This window comes from Euphorbia lathyris, chromosome 3 (assembly GCF_963576675.1).
Source record: "Euphorbia lathyris chromosome 3, ddEupLath1.1, whole genome shotgun sequence".
In the NCBI taxonomy this organism is placed as follows: domain Eukaryota; kingdom Viridiplantae; phylum Streptophyta; class Magnoliopsida; order Malpighiales; family Euphorbiaceae; genus Euphorbia; species Euphorbia lathyris.
Genome location: NC_088912.1, coordinates 8847681 through 8869600, shown reverse-complemented (window position 1 = coordinate 8869600; position 21920 = coordinate 8847681). Strand labels below are relative to the sequence as shown.

At 37.3% G+C, this 21920-nt stretch overlaps 1 protein-coding gene across 1 annotated transcript; it reads left to right on the top strand.

Moving 5' to 3' along the window:
* Window positions 1-645: 645 nt before the first annotated feature.
* Window positions 646-4463, top strand: LOC136221842 (uncharacterized protein At2g27730, mitochondrial). The gene is made up of 4 exons (XM_066009296.1): window positions 646-783; window positions 1169-1279; window positions 3548-3586; window positions 4008-4463. Exons 2-4 carry the CDS (start codon window positions 1178-1180, stop codon window positions 4227-4229), a joined length of 363 nt encoding a protein of 120 aa, XP_065865368.1. The 5' UTR covers window positions 646-783; window positions 1169-1177; the 3' UTR covers window positions 4230-4463.
* Window positions 4464-21920: the final 17457 nt, after the last annotated feature.

Below are 21920 nucleotides of genomic sequence, written 5' to 3'. Positions count from 1 at the left end.
AAATTGATATTTAAGTTCATTTTACACAACTACAATTTGATTTTGAGATCTATGTTTATCAATATGTAAATATAATTTAAAAATAAAATAGAAATACTCTTAAATATCATTAGAATTCAACAGTGTAATTTCAAATATTTGTTTTGTAAAAAAAAAACATACCACATACCTTTATTTAAACTTTAGAGGACAAATAGAACAAACCACAAATATTCTTTTTATAATTTCCCCAAAATATTATATATACACATAATTTTTTTTATATTATATATAGTTCGGGGTTAGGCTATACTTTGTTTTTGAGAAAGTAAACTTTACTTTGTTTTTTCCACCATTGGATGATGATGAACTTTGACAAATTAAGCTCATCAAATGGTAGAAAAAACAAAGTAAAACTTACTTTGTCAAAAACAAAGTAAGCATAGAAGACACCTATAATTCGGTTCATTTTCGATTACAGTTATTTCTTTTTGAAATAATCTAATTATAATCAATTACTAATATCTCATTTTTAAAAATGAACTGAACCAAATTATGTTTTCAGTTACACTTATTTGCTTGCACTACATGCAATCTAAAAATACTTGGTCAAAACTTAGAGCTGAGTTTGGGCTCCAAAATGGATTTCCGAGCCCAGTCAAATAAGCCCATTTGATTAGTCCTGGCCCATCAAAAGGTCTACATATAACTCCTACTACCCAGCCGTATTCAGTATAAACCAGAAATCACATTTCCGTTCTTTCAAAATTGATCATCTCTTTCTCTCATTTCGGCATCTACTCGGTAAGTGGTTCCGATCATAATCCCTATTTTGCATTAGCCAGTTTTCCAGTTGAAATTTGTCATCAATCATACTGTTAACGCTCTTGTTTAGCTTATTTTAGGCTGATTATGATTTATAAACCATCTCTTTTTTGCTTATCAAATTGGTTGTTCGTTTGTGCTTTCTCTTCGTTGCTTAGGAAAATTGATAGTTGATTAGTTGGAACTCAATTTGTGGAGTGAAATGGTTATGCATTGGATTTATGTCGGTGATTTTAGATGCTGGAGTTTAGAATGATTTTGCGAGGATATTGGCTATGAGTTTAAGAGTGGCCGATGAAATCTATCTTCTGTCATCCGATGAAATTTATTTGCCTCTTCCATTTTCTGTGTTCTGGTTTTATAGGCATTTACCATGGCAACAAGGATGGCTGTTAGATATGTGTCCCGAAGGTTCTCAAGTGGAGGCAAAGTACTTGGCGAGGAGGAAAAGGCCGCAGAAAATATTTACATTAAGGTACATCTGCGTTTTGTTAACTTATTATGCTATGGTCTCCTTATTCCTTTGGTTGACAACTGTGTTAATTGACCATTAATACGAGTACTGTGGTGTGTGCACGAAAGTATAAAATGTGAACTCTGGATTCGAAGTTAGGCTCAATTCTAGAAGATTCGTATTTTAGGGAAAAAGATTTGATAGAGTACAGCTTGATGAACAAATAGTGATAATAGATAGCCTCTAATGATCTGAAAATCTTACTCAACCAAGTCTGAGTCCCAATATCTATCAGTTGCAGTGTTACCCAGCCACTGCACATGTTTCATTCTATAGTTGAGGAATGTCTATTGCCCCATTGCATTAATGATTATAGAGCAGTCAATTTTTCTCCTTGAAAACAAGTTGTGTCATAGCCGTGACTTTTCGTCAAAGTCGGGACAGTTGGCTGTGCAATGGATGTATTTTTTTGCTCTAGCAACTGCCTCCTCCAGTGTCCTGTCCATAGTTACTGGATCACTTGGTGCTATCCTACTACTGCCTTCCTGAATGTAGTACATTTGCTTTCCGAAATGTCAAACAGGTTCTAGTTTAAAGAACAATGAGATAAGGTAGAAAATTAAAACAGAAATTAAAGTGAATATAAATCAGAAGGTGAAATCACAGATTACTCTGATCGTCATGAACAAACGTTAACCCCAGAATTGCCATCTAATCCCCTCTCTGTTGCAGCAACCCATGAAAAGTATCATACAGTGCCCTCATACCCTCATCACATACTACCTTACATGTTCAATGTGACATTTGTTCATCTTTGGCATACTGGGTTTGTCTTTTAAATGCTTCTTTTACTTAATTAATTGGCACTCCTTCCTTGAATGAATAAACACCAAATGAAAAGGGCTGATAGGAATAAAGTGTGGAAAATGACACAAATATTATTGGAGAATATGCTTTTGTATGTTCTACAAAGAAATAATAGAGGAACAGATGAAATTATAGTCTGTATGAATGTCATGTAATCATAGTTGTGAAAGGCGAAAGGCGAGCCGAGGCGATAAAGTTAAAATACCGCCTCGAGGCGAGAGGCGAAGCGACCGCCTCTCGCAGGTGAGGCGACAAACAAATTAGAAAAACACACAAAAAAAAATCATAACTCAAATTGACTAATTTAACTTCTGAATCATTTGAATTCCTTGCTTGACCTCTTGCACATACTTCCAACAAGGATTTGTCGCTTTTGATGTATTAGAATTACTAATACTCATGTCCAAAAGCCTGCAAAATTTGGAAAATTACACTTGTAAGCCACTGTTTCATACATTTTCACAAACTTTCATACAGTTTCAAACACTTGCACACATTTTCACTTCTCACACATTCATACATTTTCACAAACTTTCATACCGTTTCAAGCACTTTCACACATTTTCACTTCACACACATTCATAAACTTGCATAATAGTACCATTAGCATAAAATTTCACACTTTCACTTCACACACTTTTATAAACTTCACATAAACTTTCATAACTTAGCAATAATAACAGAAATCACAAAATTTGGGCAGCATAACATTTGCATAATTCATAATAAAGAGTAGAAATTTGGGCAGCATAACAGTAGGATGAAGATGAAGAAAGAAAAATAGAAGAAAGTAGAAGAGTATAAAAAGTAGAACAGACAAGAGAGAACAGTATAGAAAGAAAAATAAAAGAAAGGAAAACAGACAGTACCTGTAATCGGTGGTGGGTGGTTGCCGGCCTTCTGTCTATCGGTGCTGTTGGGTGGAGAGGAATTTTCTGCCTCGATCGATAGGTGCTGTTGTGGCTATTTTGCTTTTTTCTTCTTCTTTCAATCGATTTTTTTTGATTTTTTAACCTAAAAATCCCTTTTATACTTGTTTCTAATTTTTTTTCAAGAAAAACTTCAACTTACGGCCTGAAGTGCAGAAGGCGACCGCCTCTCGCCTGTGGTGGCCAGGCGGTCGCCTTATGCATAACGCCCGCCTTCCAGTTGAGAAGGCGGGGGAAGGAACGCCTGGGTCGCCTCTCGCCTCAGGCGACCCAGGCGATCGCCTTTCACAACTATGCCTGTAATTTAAAGGAATCCAGTTAACTTATATGTCAATGTTATCTTGTTTCTTTTTAAGCTATTTATGCTTCAGCTTCACATTTTTTTTTGTTTAATTTCCTGAGATTATGAATGATGTGTAACTTCTTGTATTGGTCACTAAACCTGCCAAGAGTTATGTAATTATGCTCATCCGCCATTGTTTTGACATTGTAGAAAACTGAGCAAGAGAAATTGGAGAAACTTGCACGCAAGGTATGATTATTGCATCTTTCTGATATATTTTGTGTTGAGTCTTAATCTCTACATTTTATGCAACTTTTTTAAGGATGCTAGCCTTTTCAGATTCATGTCTTTCTGTTTCAAATACTTTCAGGCAAATAAGCTTCTTAATATGTTTTTAAAACTTGAAATGTGATCTATCATTCGAAAGGAAAAATACTACGGAGAAACACTTGTTAGAACTTGGAACTGGTTTAATATTTTAGAACATTTACTTGCTGAGCTATGTCTTTTGGAGAAGGAAGATGGATATATTTTCCTATGTGGTTGTATTGGTGGACATTTTTCCCTTGTATTCTGTTTTGTTATAGAAGCTACATAATATACCTTTTCGTTCAAAGATTGTTTTGTTTACGTTGCTTGGGTAGACGGCTTATGTGTTACTTTAATTCAGGGTCCTAAACCAGAAGAGAAAGCTACCTCAGCTGCTGGTGCATCGGCAGCTGAAGTGAAGCCAAGTGCCTCAGCTTCTTCGGCAGGAAGTGGATCAACTGAGAGGGTATCCCGTGACAAAAACCGAAACTATGCTGTCATAGCTGGCACAGTCACTGTTTTTGGTGCTTTGGGATGGTACTTAAATTCTCGTGGAAAGAAAACCGAAGAGGTCCAAGACTGAGCTTATTCCGCTATGGTGGAGGCGTAGTTTGCACTACCGTACGTACACACAATTATGGTAGTATTTTGCAATAAATAGACTTTGATTATATCACATGCATTAACCCAATGTTGTTTTGTTTCATCATAACTTCACGTCTTGTTTTCTTTGGTTCTGCATGCCTTCGGCGATAGCTTTCGAGGTTTACCTCATTCTTTTTGTGGAAATCCAAAGTATTTTGAGTTGCATTTTCAATATGCAATGTGCAGGGAATTGTTAGTCAAGAGATCTGTAGATGCACTTAGAAGTTACTGATTTTCTTAGTTACTTTGAAATTGATAATATATATTGGTGCCTTCTATGCTTACTTTGTTTTTGACAAAGTAAGCTTTACTTTGTTTTTTCTACTATTGGATGAGCTTACTTCCAATGGTGGAGAAAACAAAGTCAGACTTACTTTGTTAAAAACAAAGTAAGCATAGCCTAACCCATATATATTAAAGTAGCATTTAGGGGTTAGACTATGCTTACTTTGTTTTTGACAAAGTAAGCCTTACTTTGTTTTTTCCATCATTGGATGGTGATGAACTTTGACAAAATAAGCTTATCCAATGGTAGAAAAAACAAAGTAAAACTTACTTTGTCAAAAACAAAGTAAGCATAGAAGGCACCAACATTTAGTATCTACTATCAAAAAGACATAGGATAGCATAGGAAAATTCCTTAAGTAAGGTCTGGTTAAATATTTTTTGGGGTCTAATGCTCCTGCCCGAGTTATTAAAGTGCGTAAAAAATCAGAAACCGGTGTTCAAAACACCGGTTTCAGAGAGCAAAGAACATGGTGATTCAAATTGGGTAATTATTATAGATGGTTATGAAAGTTTCGACAATGTCCTTGAAAGGTCATAAATGTTCATTTTGTCTCAATAAAATCCTTATATTTACTTTTGTTCCAATAAAGTCACTTTGACGTTTTTGGATCACTCTCTTGTTAGAGATGTTGACATCACACCCACTAATATGGTTCATAGCCATGTCAGAGTAATTTCATATCTAACCTAACCTTACCCATTTTAACTAGGGTTGCAAACGGGGTGGGGATTCCCTGTCTTCTCCGCGAGCTGGGATTTTTATTTAATTAATTAACTTTTTTCTTAATTTATTATTATAATTTGCAGTGAAGAGAAAGAAATTAAATTTTTGGAACTGGGATTTGACCTGCTTGGATTTAATTTTTCATATTCTTTTAAATGCAGTATATAATATATATGCTATAGATTAAATTAGGTTAGTATGGTTAGTTCATGGTTATAAAAAATGTACTATGCCACGATGGCACTGGTGTGATGATGATATGGGAATGAGCTATGTTAGTTGATGTGATGTCAGCATCTCCGGTAAAAAGTGCACGGAAAATATTCAAAGTGATTTTATTGGGATAAAAGCAAAAATAATTGACTTTATTGAGATAAAATGAATATTTATGAGACATTGTTGAAACTTTTATGATAGTAGTTGCGAATTACCCTAATTAAATCACCAAGTTCTTTGCCAGATACCATTGCAATTGCTAAAGTTGCAGCAGGTGTTTTGACATTTAACTCCGATATGTGAAACACCGGATTTTAGCTGTCAGATGTCTATTATGTTAGATGCTGACAACTGTCATCGAATCCAGTGATTACGCAGCTTCTGGAACTGAGATTTGGAGAACTTTTTTTGCGCACTACAATCCAGACAAGAACATTAGGCTCGATTTTTTTTAACCAGGTCTTACTTGAGAATTTTTCCTCAAAAATAATTATTTTGAGGAAAATCCTCATTTGCATTTTCAAAAACAGAAAATGCCAATGCAGGATTCAAACTGAAAGCGAGGAAACACAAACTCAGTAGTTTTTGAGTAGTAGTGTCCGGAGATCCACTTTTAGAGAAGGAAGAGTAACTCGACCGAACTAGGATGTTGTTTCATAATCGTATTATATATGTGATTTACATATTCTATGTAATTATATAACATATGCAAACGAAATTGAAAAATAGTGTCCAACAAATCGTATTAAGTAGATTATCTTTGTAAATCGTGTTGTCGTATAAAAAATTAACAACTGGAAAACTGTAAATAGTGGAACATTAAGAAGGATTATCATGTCTGTGAAGGTTAAACATGCGTTGTCTATTATTACATTAGGTATTAATGAGTCAGGATATTTCGCAAACTATTCGAACTAGATTCGAGAAGGTTTGGCTCGGGCTCAGGATTGACTTAAGACATTATAAGCTGTGTCCAATTTTTTGAGCTCGAGTTGAGCACAATCTTATCCATTTTGAAGCTGAGTCTATTAAAGTTTGGTTCGGTTTTGATTCGGCTTGTTAGCTTTAGGTAGGACTATGATAGGTCTTCTGCTCTTGCGATCCATATCTATTTTTTTCTCCTATCTTTTTTTTTCTCCTATCTTTGATTTCACTACTTCATCAAATAAATATCATGAATGAAATAATAATGCGATAAAATATAATTTTTTAAAACCAAAATCATTCCACTTTGCATTTGATTTCTCTTACCGTCTTTTCATCTAGAATCTGATAATAACAGTCAATAAAAAGGAGATGTATATGTCATGTAAGCCAGACTTTTGCACATGAATGAAAAAAATAAAAAAGCGTAGGTTTGTCTTGCTAGGCTTTTTCATGTGAGAAATTGAAAGAGAATGAATGAATGAAATTAAATACATGGGTTTGATGCATGGTTTTATATATATGATTTTTATCCATGTATAAAATTTTAGTGTACATGTTGTTTATGGGTTTTTTTACTGATATTATCGAAATTTGGGTAAAAGAATTCTATGGGAAATCAAATGTAAAGTTGAATGGGTTTTTTTACTGCTATTATCGAAATTTGGGTAAAAGAATTCCATGGGAAATCAAATGTAAAGTTGAATGGTTTTAATGTTAAGAAGTAAAAGAATTTTATGGGAAATCAAATATAAAGTTGAATGATTTTCATGTTAAGAATTAAGATTCACGGTACATTTTTGATATTTGGAGAACCACAAGGGCAAATGGCTCACAATAGCAGACACCAACAAAAGATAGATATTACTTTATGTTTTTTTTTTTTTTTTTTTTTTGATAAAAACTTTATGTTTTTAATAGTCACATAACATATTATTAATAATTATCAACAGATTTTATTTTTTATATTTCAAAACTAAGCTATTTTATTTTTTATATTTCAAAACTTCTTTTATTAAGTACTAAATTTCTATATCCACCAACATAATTAAGTATTATCCTAAATATTATTTATTATTTTTAATAATTTGTAAATGGTAAGTATTATGCTATTTTTATAATAATTATTACAAATAATAAACTAAATTTCTCATTTTATTATTTAATTCATATATTGTTATCTAATATGTATTACTCTCTCTATTCCATTAGATAAGTCATTCTAGGCTATTTCATAAAAACTAAGAAACACAATTAATATATAATCAAATTAATGAATTAATATTAATTAACTAAAAAAAAATTCTCTCTTATGTAAGCACTGGAATATTAAACAACACATTTACCAATACAAAAAGTTAATACTTAACCAAAAATCTAACCTATTTTTTTTTTAGAAAAATAGAATGATTTTTATTTAGAAAAAAATTATAATTTGCTAGAATGACTTATAAAATTGAATGGACGGAGTAATAAATTAAAATGAATAAAGAATCAATTTAGTTTAAAATTAAGTTCGTATAACAATTTTACCTTTCAATTTAACATCTAGAGTTAAAATCAGTTTGATTTGACATGTGTCAATGTGAAGAAATACCACGTGTTAAATAACCATCAATCATATATGTACACATGTCATTTTGGGTTGATTTAACCTTAAATACTAAATTGAAAGGCTAAATAAAGACCCAAATTTAATTTTAAACCAAATTAATTATACTTGCTAAATTGATCTTTAATTCCATATAAAGTTTTATTAGATTCTTTCGAACCAATTAGCACAAAGTGAGAGACACGTATGAGAGATCCCTTACTCGATGGCTAAATTATTAAGTACAATTCGACTAAGGACAAATCGAAATAACCAAACTTAAAATTTAGACAATTAAAATAAATAGGGGTAAACAATTTATTAATCTCTATATTTTTATTTATCACAATATTTAGTTTTTGTATTTTCAATAATGTTTCCAGGTTGTTTGTAACTGTGTTAGTAATACAGTAAATATTTTAGATATTTTGATAACTTTTTCATAATTTACTTATATGTGATAAATTTAGTTATTGATATTTTGTCAGATTTTTTTTTTTTTTTTTTTTTTTTTGTAAATGCGTTAGTTACATAATAAACATTTTAAGATATAAATGATCTTTGAAAGGTCCGATATGATAATCATATAACGTTTAAACTAATTCGTTCAAAATTCATTACGTTTAACTAAAATTGATCTCATTTGAAAATATTAATCAAAGAACCAATTTTATCATTTTTTTTTATCTTAGAAATAAACTTACCGATCGAAATAAATCTCCATTTCATCTATTAATTTGAAAATATGCTAATTGCTATATCATCGAACTTTATCATTAGTCGATTATTTTAAGGATGTTAGTCAAATTATTTGTTCACTAGTACTTCAACAGTATTAGTTATCTCACTCTTTATTTTTTTATTCATAAAAATTGAATGAAATTATTTTTGAATGATATATTTTAATAGTTATATTCCAACGACTATATTTTAACGATCATAGTCCAATGATAATATTTGAAAAATCATATACCAATGACTATAATACCCTAAAATATATATTGAAAGATAAGGCTAGGAGATACCTAAGCGATCGAACATTCTAACTAGATTTAGAGACTAATTCAGCATGAGGACACTTGGGGGCACTTGCCTCCACTAGTCTCAGTTAACTCTTAAAAAAATAGTTTAATATATTAAGTTACCCCTAGACTTAGTCCAAAAATTAATCGGTCTTCTGAATATACAGAATGTTTCGTTAGTCTCGTGAACTTGTTTAAATTTTACTTACTGGCCACCTAAATGTGTTTAATAGTAGCATCTGAACTTGCTTATAATGATTATTAGTTTTTAAACTTCGTTGTTAAAAAATGTACATTTTGATTTGTCCAATTACTCTCTTGCTCGATTATGTAGACTTAGAATGTTAATCATACCACTTTAAGAAAGTTTAGGTAGCTAATAAAATACTACAGTAAAACCTTCATAAATTAATACTCGATAAATTAATAACATCTTTAAAATAATAATTTCTTCTAACACCAACTTGGGCCAGTTCAGTAAATTAATACTCGATAAATTAATATCTCTATAAATTAATAAAATTTCATAGTCCCAATATTATTAATTTATAGAGGTTTTACTGTATGTAAGTTCAGTAGATCAGTCGATTTTTTTGAGTCAAATTTACTACATTTTGTCACTCATCCAAGGACCAAATTTAATTGGGTAAATTACACCTATAGCCACTGGACTTTATTTTTTTTAACGGTATGATTGAATTTCAAAACTTAACATAAAAACCACTCAAGTTTACATTTTTTAACATACTTGGCCACTAAAATGAAAATATTCAAGAGTTAAAGTTGTTCAGAACGACATTTACCATGAAATTAATTTTTTTTTTATTTTCCAGAATCACCAATTTTAGAGTTTTCTCTATCTAAAAATTCAACCTATTTCCTAAACAAACAACACCTAAATGACATCAAAATAAAATTTTTCAAGAGTTAAAGTTACTTAGAATATCATTAATTCTTAGAATTTTTTTTTGAAGCCGGTAACGGCCGTGTTAAGGCGTTGAGTGACCACAAGTCTTAAAAAGCATAAAATTGAATGACTTTTATGTTAAGTTTTGAAATTCAGTGGTCATGGATGTAATTTACCTAGTAGATTTTCTACCTTTTTCATGGATTCCCATAGATTTCCTAGGATTTGTTCAATGAATGTTACTTATTCCTTGAATCTCCTCCGACTCTGTTATAAATTATTGTCGATGGAATATGATAGTTCGAATATAATTATTAAAATATAGCTGTTGGAATATGATTGAACGAATGTTTATGGTCGTTAAAATAATTCCATTAAAATTATTGTCATTAGTGCGAAATATTTTGTTTTTTTTTTGATGAAAGTGCGAAATATTAGTTGATAAATTTTTAAGTACGTAAAATAAAATGTCATATTCGTCAATTAGCAACATTTCGAAGAGATAAATCTACTTCGAAAAATGAAGCTTCACAAAGCCCCAACTTCTTGCTATCCGGACCTTGATGGATATATTTTTCTCTCTGGAGAGATATGTCCTTGATTGTATGGTATGACATGATACCTTGCTACATGTAATATATTAAAGCACAGAGTCAAAGAATAACAAATAAAATAAGCGTGAGAGTTACTGAAACAATGTTTTTTTTTTGTTGAGTTTACTAAAAAAAAGTGAAAAATAAATATGAGAACAAAAAAAATATTTATTTAGAGGATAAAAGTGTGTATTTATGTACATGTCGCAAAGTTCTGTCAAACCATTAGCGTAATTTATTATAAAGGTTCTGAAAAGATCTCGAAAATCTATGTAAATCTATAGGAGAATTAAGATGTAAAGATTATCAGTAATCTATTTCAGATTCAGGGAATAAGTAACATTTATTGAACAAATCTTAGGAAATCTATAACAATCCAAGAAAATGTAGAAAATCTACTAGGTAAATTACATCCATGGCCACTGAACTTTACCCATTTTAACATTGTGGCCACTGAACTTCAATTCATAATGTTATGACCATTGAACTTTATACTTTTTAACACCAATGACCACTCAATATCATATATGTTTCGATTTCAAGTTCTTTATCTTCTCCAATGATTGCTCCATTTGGTATATGCCAACATCTAACACTTCTACGCATTGGTCGAGAGCTTCGACTATTTGATACAATTATTATTTTCAGCACATTTATATCATATATAATTACGTATAACTTTGATAACTTGTCGGATTTAATTCGATGGTCTTCGTCGTAGTTACCTGCAAAACAAAACCGGAGACAGGATCTCCGAGAAAACTCTCCGACGATCAAGTCAGTTTTATGTGGAAGGCTAGTAGATTGATAATAGTATTGAGGGAAAAAATGTCAACCTACCTCCCCATTTGCTTTCATGTCTCTTTTATAAGTATCTCTAGGTAACCGCCGAGGGCGGTTACTCTTTCTATGCCACGTCCCTTACGTGGCCACCAACGTGGTTTCGTTTGTTTGAGTGGGAGGTTTAATGCCCTGTTAGGATTTCGGGCGGTTATCCGCTTTACCCGCTTCCTTTATTAGGAGCCCATTTGATCTTGAACCATGGGCCTAAGTATAGGTTGGGCCCGTGTTTATGATTCGGCCCGGTTTGGCTTCGCGGATCATCACATGCCTCCCCCTTAGTTTGGCAAGAGCCCTTTAGGGTCTTTTCATATGTTATAGGCAACTCTTCGTCTGGATATTCAAAATTCGAAAGTGGTTCCTTCGTTCTCCGTCATTTCCTCTCCGGCGTCAACATCTTTGCGTTCTTTCTTCTTCTGTATTCTTTCTCACATGTAAGTTTTCCCTTTCTGTAACTTGCAGCTCGTTCAACTATTTCTTATTTCTGTTCGTTCCCCTCCCTGATATGTCGAACCCTGAACTTGATTTCGCACCTTTCGATGAAAATTACGATCGCGAGGTGTCTCACGAGGTCGAGGAGATGGTTGATGAAGTTTCAACTAGCTCTCCTAGGTCGGACTCTCATCCCGTCGATTTTCTCCATTTGGCGAATACAACTGATGAGGGCCTAGGTTTCGACCCCAAGAAGTTGATTCCACCACTTGTCCCAACTCCCCGTTTATTACCGAAAAAGGATAGGTCCGGAAGCTTAGTTTGCCGCGAGACGATTGACGACTTGCGGGAGCAGTATCCTTGGCTTCAAGGCCTGGAGACAAGCATTCCTGGGGAAAATAGAGGGCCTGGCGACTACCCAAAGGGGTACTTTACCATTTTTGTCGCCCAGATTATCTACGGTTTCACGTATCCGCTGGCGGATGAGATTGCTTCCATCCTTGGTGGTTATGGAATCGCACCTGGACAACTGCATCCCAATGGATGGGCCGACTTAACCCTAGATAAGTTTCTGGCGGATTGTCTGGAGGTTCCCCTCTCGCTCAAGATTTTCTCTAAGCTTCATCATTTCAAGAGTTCGGGGGAGTACTTTACTTTCATCCGACAGAGCGGTTACTACGGCTTTGATGAGAAGTCGAACAAAATCCGTGAGTGGGATAAGTCCTATTTCTTCATTAAGTTCCATGAAGGGAATCCAAACTTTCTTCGCTGCTGGGGCCGACCCAATGTAAAGAGTTTGAACTTTGGTTACCCCAGCCAGGAAGAATCCGCTATTATAAAGTTCCTGAAGAGTACCCCTCCTTTTGTATGGATATATGATCAGGCATTCCATATGCTAAGAAGCCGAGTAGCGATTGCCTACCGCGAGGGAGATCGCGTTGTCTATATCCCTTATCGCGTTTTTGTACAAGGTACTATTAACTTATTTCCAAGTTGATGATTTCTTTTAACCCTTTGCAGGGGTGATCCTTTATCTCAACTCGCTGCAGATCGGGAAGCGAAAGCCCTGGCGAGAAGGAAGAAGCGGATGGCGGGAACAACTTATGTTGCAGGGGCGAATTCTCCTGTGGGGGCAACTTCTGTTGAGGCGGCTTCCCCCACAATTGCTTCCGTTTCACAGGGCCCCGCCTCTGTTTCTGAGGAGCTTCCCTTAAATAGGAAGCGGAAGAGTAATGTGGATGTGGAGTCTTCTCGCCCTAGGAAGAAGAATACCTCCGTATCCTTGCCTATCGGTGGTACATCTACATCCACTCCATCCAAAGCCAAGGGCGGTACCCCATTTCATGAGGTATCATAATTTATTCGCTCTTCTTGCGTTATTTATTTTCTCTTATCAGTTTTCGCTGTTCTCCTGACCCTTCTCCTTGTGTATCCATAGCCGATTCCTGATATCAGCGGATGGTGGACCAGAACCTTTGGTAAAGCCGTGAGCTTTTCTTGTAGGGACATTGTTTCTTCCATATGCAATGTCCTTGGGCGACTTCCCTCCGCTTCTCGTGTGCGCGAACAGGTGCCGCTTCCAACTGCCATGGAGGGGATTGAGAAGCGTGCTATAGAGGTATATTGCTCTCTACTCATGTTCCATCCCTCAAATGCATGTCTCCATTCGCTCTTTTTACTCACGTATCGTCCTATATGCAGATTATCAATTTCGCGGAGGGTGCTCTCTGCAGGGATGCTGAACGAGCTAGAGAGCTGGAAAGCCTTGGCACTGAATTGGCGACTCAGAAGTCGCTTTTTGATGATGTCCAAGGCAAAGTAAAGGCCCTTGAAGGTGCTTGTCAGAAGGCCATCAGCGAGAAGGAGGAAGCTCTCAAATCCCTCCAGGCTAAGTCCGATGAGCTTCAGAAGGTTATTGATGATCTGAATTCGTCCAAGGAAGCTTTGGAGATGCAAAGAGGAGGGCCGAGGAGATCACCGCTGAAGATGGTGCTCGCATCTATTGGTATGGAGAGCGGATTCATGCGGCTTATGAGCATGGACATCCAGATCATGTACTTAATCGCCCCAAAGTTCCCATTCCTGAAAAGGATTTAGCTGAAAAATGGGACAAGTTGGAGGCCGAGGATGCCGATATGGATGAGGTACTTCTCCTAGATTGGCAGAGTTTTCATGACTCTCCAATTAGCTGTGAGATCCCAAATCAGAACGTAGAAGGAGGGGTACTGTTAGACGAGGTGCCGCGGCCTAATCTCCCGGGCGGACCGGGGGGTGGACAACCTCATGGCGACGTATAGCGGTGATTGGCGCCGAAAGCAACCAATCGCGGAATCAAGCTGCTCGGCAGGACCGGAGCTCGCCACCCACGAATGGGAAAATGAACACCGATCCCTTGCGGGAGACCGGTGTGGGTTCGGGAAACTTAGGTACGAGTCGAGAAGGCTAGCTCCTTTCCGGAGAAAGGCTACTAGGCACCCTGATATCGCCCGGTTATGAACCACCGGCCTCCTACTCAGCATGTTAGGCGATAACGGACTAATCGTATACTTCTTTAAGTTTAAAATTCATTTGAAACCCTTTTCTTTCTCTTTTTAGAAACCATTTTGAGCATATGATATTGAAAAGCCACATCAGTAAAGAATCACCCATTTATGTTTATACATACACAGAGAGGGGGAAGAAAGAAGTGATTTATTTACAACCGTATTAAACGTTATGTTGTGTGATTATTCTACTCTAACTTATTTCTCCAAAGCGGATTTATTTACATGGTTCGCACCTTAATCGCCGTTGGAACGATTAGGGTGCGTTTTAAAACCCCGTTTGATGAAGTTTACCCGAATCGCAGTTGGAACGACTCGAGTATTTGAAAACGTTTGAGATGAAAACCTTTTAATGAGAAAACATGGTTAAACATACAAGTCAATTTTATTTTGTACAAATTCTTTAAGAAAATGATTTAAAAATTCTATTATTCATGAAGAAAACGATTTTATTTACAATGTTCGCTTAATCCGTCGTTGGAACGGACTAAGGTTTTAAAACGTGGTGTTTTGAGAAACGATTTGAAATGTTAACAAGAATGACTCTATTTATTTACATTAGAAATCTAAAAAACTCATTAATTTAAATAGTTCAATTGAAAACTCTCTTTTTGTGATTTATTTTCCCCTTTTTATTTAATGTACTCTTTACCCATTGTAATTACAATAATAACCACATTTAAGCCCAAAATTAATTTTTCAAAGTGAAGCCCATTAGAAACATGGACTCATAAATGGCCAAAAGAGATAAAGAAAATAATATAGATATATATTTACACATTTTAGCCCAAAAGGCATAAAATAAGAGTAAAAGAAAGTATACTATCTAATACATATATAAGAAAGAGTAATGAAAATAACATATTTATACTTTAAATATATGAAAATAGTAGATGAAATTCATAAATAAGAAAATAGCATTTATCACTCAAAATAACTCTATTTATCAATAATTAACATAACCCAAATATACTCCGAAACTATATATATATACATAACAAATATAATCTTAATGTCAAAAAGACTATATGTTTATCCCCTAATATCTACTAATTGTCTCACAAAATACCCAAGTAAATAACGTTTAAAATAGATTTTAATGTGACTTAAACAAATAATAATAAAAAAAGAGAAAATAATACATACATATATAAAAATAAAATGGAACACCACTCTTCTAAAATAATTATATATGTTAAAATTCTAAAACAATTTGAAAATCATATATTACATAATTATATATATATATATACTAAGGATTAAAAGTCTAAAAGTTAAGAAAAGGGGACCGAAATGGCATTTTTTAAATTTTGGCAGATTTACCGACGGAAAATCCGTCGGTAAACAGCCTTTAGTGACAGAATTGGCAAATTACAGCAGCGCTCCAACATTTTCCAGATTTGTTCAAAAGCATTAAATTAAATCTAATTCAATCGTTTTGGACTTCCGAACTACCAAAGATGGATCATAGTCGAAAACGGAAGTTCCTAAAACGATGTTTTTGTTTTAAAACGTTATTTGGAAACCTCTTTCAAATAAAAAAACTTATAATTACAACATTTCGATACCCGAACTACCTTTTTATCGGATCACGGTTCGTATTGGGATATCCAAAACGAGGTTTTTATTTTAAAACAAAACCGAATTTTATTTAACACGGAACGAAAATTAAATAAATACGCTAACTAAATAAAAAGTGACAAAATAAATAAATGATTAAAGGAATAAAAACTATAGCATAAAAAATAAATAGAAGGAGAGAAATAAATTAAATAAAATAAAGAGTCTAGTCCTCGGATAATACCTTTGATTCGGTATCTGACAGTCGAAGCCGATTGATTCCACGAACCGCGAGCTCCCGATTTTAATAAAAATTTAGTAAAAATTGAACTTAGGAAATTTGGAAATTTTTGAGAAAAAAAAATATTTTTCTCAAAAAAATCCACTCTCTCTCTCTCTAAAAATGTTTAGAGTGAGAAAGTTTTCCCCCCTAAAAGGCCTCCTCTTCACCTTGGGATCCATGCCCTTATATAGGGAAACGGATCCCGGAACAATGGGCGACGCCCAAAAAATTTTGGGCGTCGCCCATTGTGGTTGGGCGGCCGCCCAACCTAGTGTTGGGCTACCGCCCAACAATATTGGGCGATCGCCCAACGGCGTTGGGCGAGCGCCCAACGCGAGGTTGGGCGCCCGCGTCCAACCCTCGTCGGGCGTCCGCCCGACGTGGTTGGGTGCCCGCCCGGCGACCCTCGGGGCGTGCCCCGCGCCGTCGGACGCGTGCACTCCGTGGCCGCCGAGCGCGCGTTCCGTGCAGCCAGACGCTCGCATGTCGCGGCCGCCGAACGCGTGCCTCGCGCTGCCAGGCACGTGTGCTCAACGGCCCACGAGGGCGCGCACCGCCAGCGGTCCCAGGCATTGCTCGGACGTCGAGAGCGTGCCACTCGCGGTGCGTCCGACGGACGCCGCGCGCACGTCTCGAGCCGTCAAGCGGGCGTTCGACCATCGTCGTCCGCGTGCGGGATGCCGTTGCGTGCCCGCGCCGTGCCGTTAATTTTCCTCAGCTTATTATTCTTTATATATTTTTCAAAACTTCCGGAATCAATCGCTTCGACCGTCTTGTTTCAGGTTTTCGTCACAGGTCCTCCGACTCGGTGTCTACAGTTGCCCCTACTTTTCTATTTTGACAGTGATGTGTCTGGTTCGAAAACGTTTTTTTGCTAACGTAACACATGCAATGTAAAACATATAAAAGTAAAAGACACGTAACGAGTAGGAGGAAACATACCTGACCTTTGCGCCGCGCGCTCCGGCGTTGCTCTCTAACTGCATCAGACTCTGCTTCGGGCTGCACCTTAGTTCACGACCGCGGGGATAATGGCTAAATAGCTACCCTAGTTTACGACCGCGGGGATAATGGCTAAACAGCTACCCTATTTCAAGATTGCGGGGATAATGGCTAAATAGCTACCCTGATTTATGACTGCGGGGATAATGGCTAAATAGCTACCCTATTTTAAGATTGCGGGGATGATGGCTAAACAGCTACCCTGGTTTACGACTGCCGGGATGATGGCTAAACAGCTACCCTGGTTTACAACTGCGGGGATGATGGCTAAACAGCTATCCTGGTTTACGACTGCGGGGATAATGGCTAAACAGCTACCCTGTTTCAAGATTGCGGGGATAATGGCTAAACAGCTACCCTATTTCAAGATTGCGGGGATAATGGCTAAACAGCTACCCTATTTCAAGATTGCGGGGATAATGGCTAAACAGCTACCCTATTTCAAGATTGCGGGGATAATGGCTAAACAGCTACCCTATTTCAAGATTACGGGGATAATGGCTAAACAGCTACCCTGATTTACGACTGTGGGGATAATGGCTAAACAGCTACCCTATTTCAAGATCACGGGGATAATGGCTAAACAGCTACCCTATTTCAAGATCGCGGGGATAATGGCTAAACAGCTACCCTATTTCAAGATCGCGGGGATAATGGCTAAATAGCTACCCTGATTTGCGACTGTGGTGAATATGGCTCAAAAGCAACTCCGGTCTGCGACCATGAGTCAGATGGCTCAAAAGCAACTCTGATCTGCGACCGTGAGTCAGATGGCTCAAAAGCAACTCCGGTCTGCGACCGTGAGTCAGATGGCTCAAAAGCAACTTCGGTCTGCGACCGTGAGTCAGATGGCTCAAAAGCAACCCTGGTCCACGACCGCGGGTCAGATGGCTCAAAAGCAACCCTGGTCCACGACCGCGGGTAAAATGGCTCAAAAGCAACCCTGATCTCTAAATCGACCGCAGGCAAAATGGCTCAATAGCAACCCTGGTCTCTAAATCGACCGCAGGTAAAATGGCTCAATAGCTACCCTGGTCTCTAAATCGACCGCAGACGTGTAGTGATGCATATAGATGGGTGAATGTAGCCTAGTCTATGGATGCGTGTAAACACCTATGTGTGTGTGTGCAGGTGACTGTGCGTGTGTTTGAATGTGCATAAGTGAGGCTTATGTGTTTTGCTTTATGCGGATGTATGGACATGTGTGTATGCAAACTATGTATGTGTGGATGAGATGGTCGAACGGATTCCCTTTTCATAGGCTGGAGGATTTCGGTAGCTTTAGATCGATAAATGATGCTTCGGGCCATCCCCAAGGTGTGCAAGGACGAGGGTGAGGATAAGTTTGAAACCAAGGGTTATAAGGATGAGAATTTGGTTTTGATGAGCTTGTGTCAAGGAAAGGTATGTGGCGATGCATAGAGATGGGTGGATGTAGCCTAATCTATGGATGCATGTAAACACTTATATGTGCGTATGCAGGTGACCGTGCGTGTGTTTGAATGTGCGCACGTGTGGCCTATGTGCTTTGCTTTATATGGGTGTATGGACATGTGGGAATGCAAACTATGTACATGTGGATGAGATACTCGGATGGATTCCCTTTTCATAGGCTTGGAGGATTTTCGTAGCTTCAGATCGAGAAATGATGGTTCGGGCCGTCCCCCAGGAGTGCGAGGGTGAGGGCGAGGTTAAGTTTGAAACCAAGGGTTGTAAGGATGAGGATTTGGTCTTGATGAGCTCGTGTCAAAGGGGCTCTCGCCTTTAACCAGAGTTTGACGTATTCATTTTCTCCCTAATTTTTGCCTGAGCTGCCCTTTTCGGGTTTTCAACTCAACGGGATCTCTCCGATATTCTCTATCTCTCCTTTTGCATGAACTGCCCCTAGGGGTTTTCAATTCATCTTTTTTATATCTCACCGATTTTCTCTACCTCTCCTTTTGCTTGGATCGCCTCTTTTGAGGTTTTCAATCCAACCTTTTTGTTCAATTTTTCTTCTCCTTTTCTTTCTTTCTTGATTGTGAATGATACCGGATAGCACAGGGGGTTTATATCCACGGGCCATTTCTATGCTAATCATTTGACGATAAGTTCATGCCCGACGCCTTCGTTAATGGAGAAGCTTTCGGAGTGAGATGGACGTTGATTTGATTGTAGGGCCGTGCCCCCCCGATTAAAGTTACCGTCTTGGTGTAGGTTAGAAGTTGATGCGGGCGTATGCCCCTGCCAACTCGAGGTGAGATTTCATGTGCGCCAAACTAGGGATACTGCCGTTGGGAGTAGCTATGGAGGAGAGACGCTTTGGTCGAAATTTGACCCTTGAGAGGACCACATAGGAGCGGAGGAACCAGACTTCATGGAGCATGAGAGAGAGGAATAGTCTTTTTTTTTTTTAGTTTTTCGTTTTTTATAGATTTTGGATCGGTATATGGGTGTTGGGGTGATTTCAGTTGAGATGGGGTGTCTATTGATGCGGGTGTTGTCATTAGAAATGCAACCGTCTAGCTTAAATAAAGCACCTGGCAAAGATACATTGAATCGTTTACTGCTCAGTTTATTAACCGCTGTCACCAAAGCATGCCCTTTCGGGTTTTCACACTTCAGTTATTTTAACTCTCTCCTTTTACCCCGAAATTTTCAAATAAGCGCCCCGTGGGGTTTTCACTTATTGGGGTGTCCCTTATTGTTGCATAGGCCGTCCTTTGCGGATTTTCAACCTATCGGGATTTTCTTTCTTTTTTTTTTTTTTAATTTTCATGAGAAGGATTCCTCGGTTCCCTCGAGATTGATTAAAGTTCTGAACTTTGTTTTCGCCTTCGGCTTCCCTTGACTACGCATTTGATCTTTCTTCGTTACAGTGAGCTTTTCTCGTACATTTGATTACACATTTGTTGGACAATGTCAACCGCTCTTGCCACCTTGACGCCTCTTGGCTGATCACGTCAGCTTTTGATTTATTTTCTTTTACTTCCGATTGACTTGACTTTGCCCCAGGGCCTTTTTAGCATCATTTTTCTTCTTCTTCCTTTGTTTAACTTTGAGTCATCATAGGTCTAACCCTTTCGTTGATCCTGGAACAAAATACTTTATCACTGATAGGTTAGTTGCCCCCGCCTCGTTCTAAATGGCGCACTCCTGTACTTGTGTCCCCCTTTGGGGGGAGAAATCTTTGTCGGTGCCTCAGTGTAAGTATGGCTCTGAGGGCTTGTTGCTTGCTCCATATTTTCTTTTCTTTTTCTCTCTTTTAGACTTTGTTGATTGTCGCTCAATCTTCTTCTTGGCAAAAGCCGGTGAGAACCCTTCGTTTTATGGATCTACGTCCGACTTATCATTGTAGAGTCAGGGAATCGCTTCTCATGATTTATTTTGCTTTTTTTTTATTCTCTTAATTTTCTCTCTTCAGTGGTTAAGTACTGAGCAATAAGTATATTCTAGAGCTTATGTCCGTGCCATGATAGAAGCCGGAATATCTCAATTAAGTGGATATCAAATGTAAGTACGTATGTTTAGGATAAACTTGCGGAAACGAAATTTCATTGAATTCAAAAGGAGGTTAATAACATCTTGTGGAATAGAAGATAAAATAAAAGACAAGGATAAAGACTACAAGTGCAATCCTCTCTCTCGTACTACTTCAGGAAGCTTCAAGTTCTCCTGCTTCATAAGCGTCCTCAATCTAGAGAACCTCTTCTTTCGTTTATCCTGATCCGTGGTAGACCTCACCGTTCAAGGAACAAGTCGAAGACTTCATCCGCTGAGAAGGATCTGGGTCACTTATCTTCCCAGCTTCGATGAGATCTTGGATTTCATGCTTCAACTTCATGCAAGTGCTTGTTTCGTGACCATATTTCTGGTGGAAGTGTCAGTAGCCCCTGTGTTTGACTAATTCAGTGGTTGGACCTCCCGTGGCTGGTAGGGGATGAAGTATATCATGCATTTGTAGACCCTCCAACACTTCTAATAAGGGTTGAGTGAAAGTGGAGAATTCCCTTCCCTCCCTTCTATACTGAGTGGGCGACGGAGGGCGAACAACCCTGGTAATCTCATGTCCCCGATGGTGTGGATCTTGTTGTGTTCGTGAAATATGGTGTGAGACTACCCTTGGTGGAGTGAATGTTTGTGGATTAACTTGTGACGTGAGCTGGAACATAGGTTTCTCCATAGCAGCTTTCGGGATCTCCGCGACTAGTGACTCGCTCAGGACCTCCCTGACCAACCTTTTCAGCTCTATCTTGAATTCATATGAAGCAAGGATATCAGGAAGAACTCGCTCGATTTCTACTCTGAGATTGAAATCTCCTATCATCTCCTGGGAATTTTCAACCCCCTTATGCTTAACATTCTCCGGATCATTAAGAGCACGTTTGAACTCATTAGAAAAGATGTATTTGGCTAAAGCCCCTTGCACACGGCTCTCAAGATTATGGTTTGAATTGTTGGACTGGGCCATGAGTTGGGTTTCTAACAAGGAAAGAGAAAGGATCGATGAGTGGAGCTTTTTAGGCATTATGAATTTTGATGATGCAATGCACGTGCGATGCGAATGCTAAAGATATCTATTTGTGCCTCCTATAGATGGATGTATGCATGATTCGTGATCTGCGCTTTATTTCTCACAACATAAACACGACTTGACTGGAGCTAAACCCCTTTTTTCTTTTTTCTTTTTATTTACCAGAGCCGTTGGCAGTACTTCGATCGTTT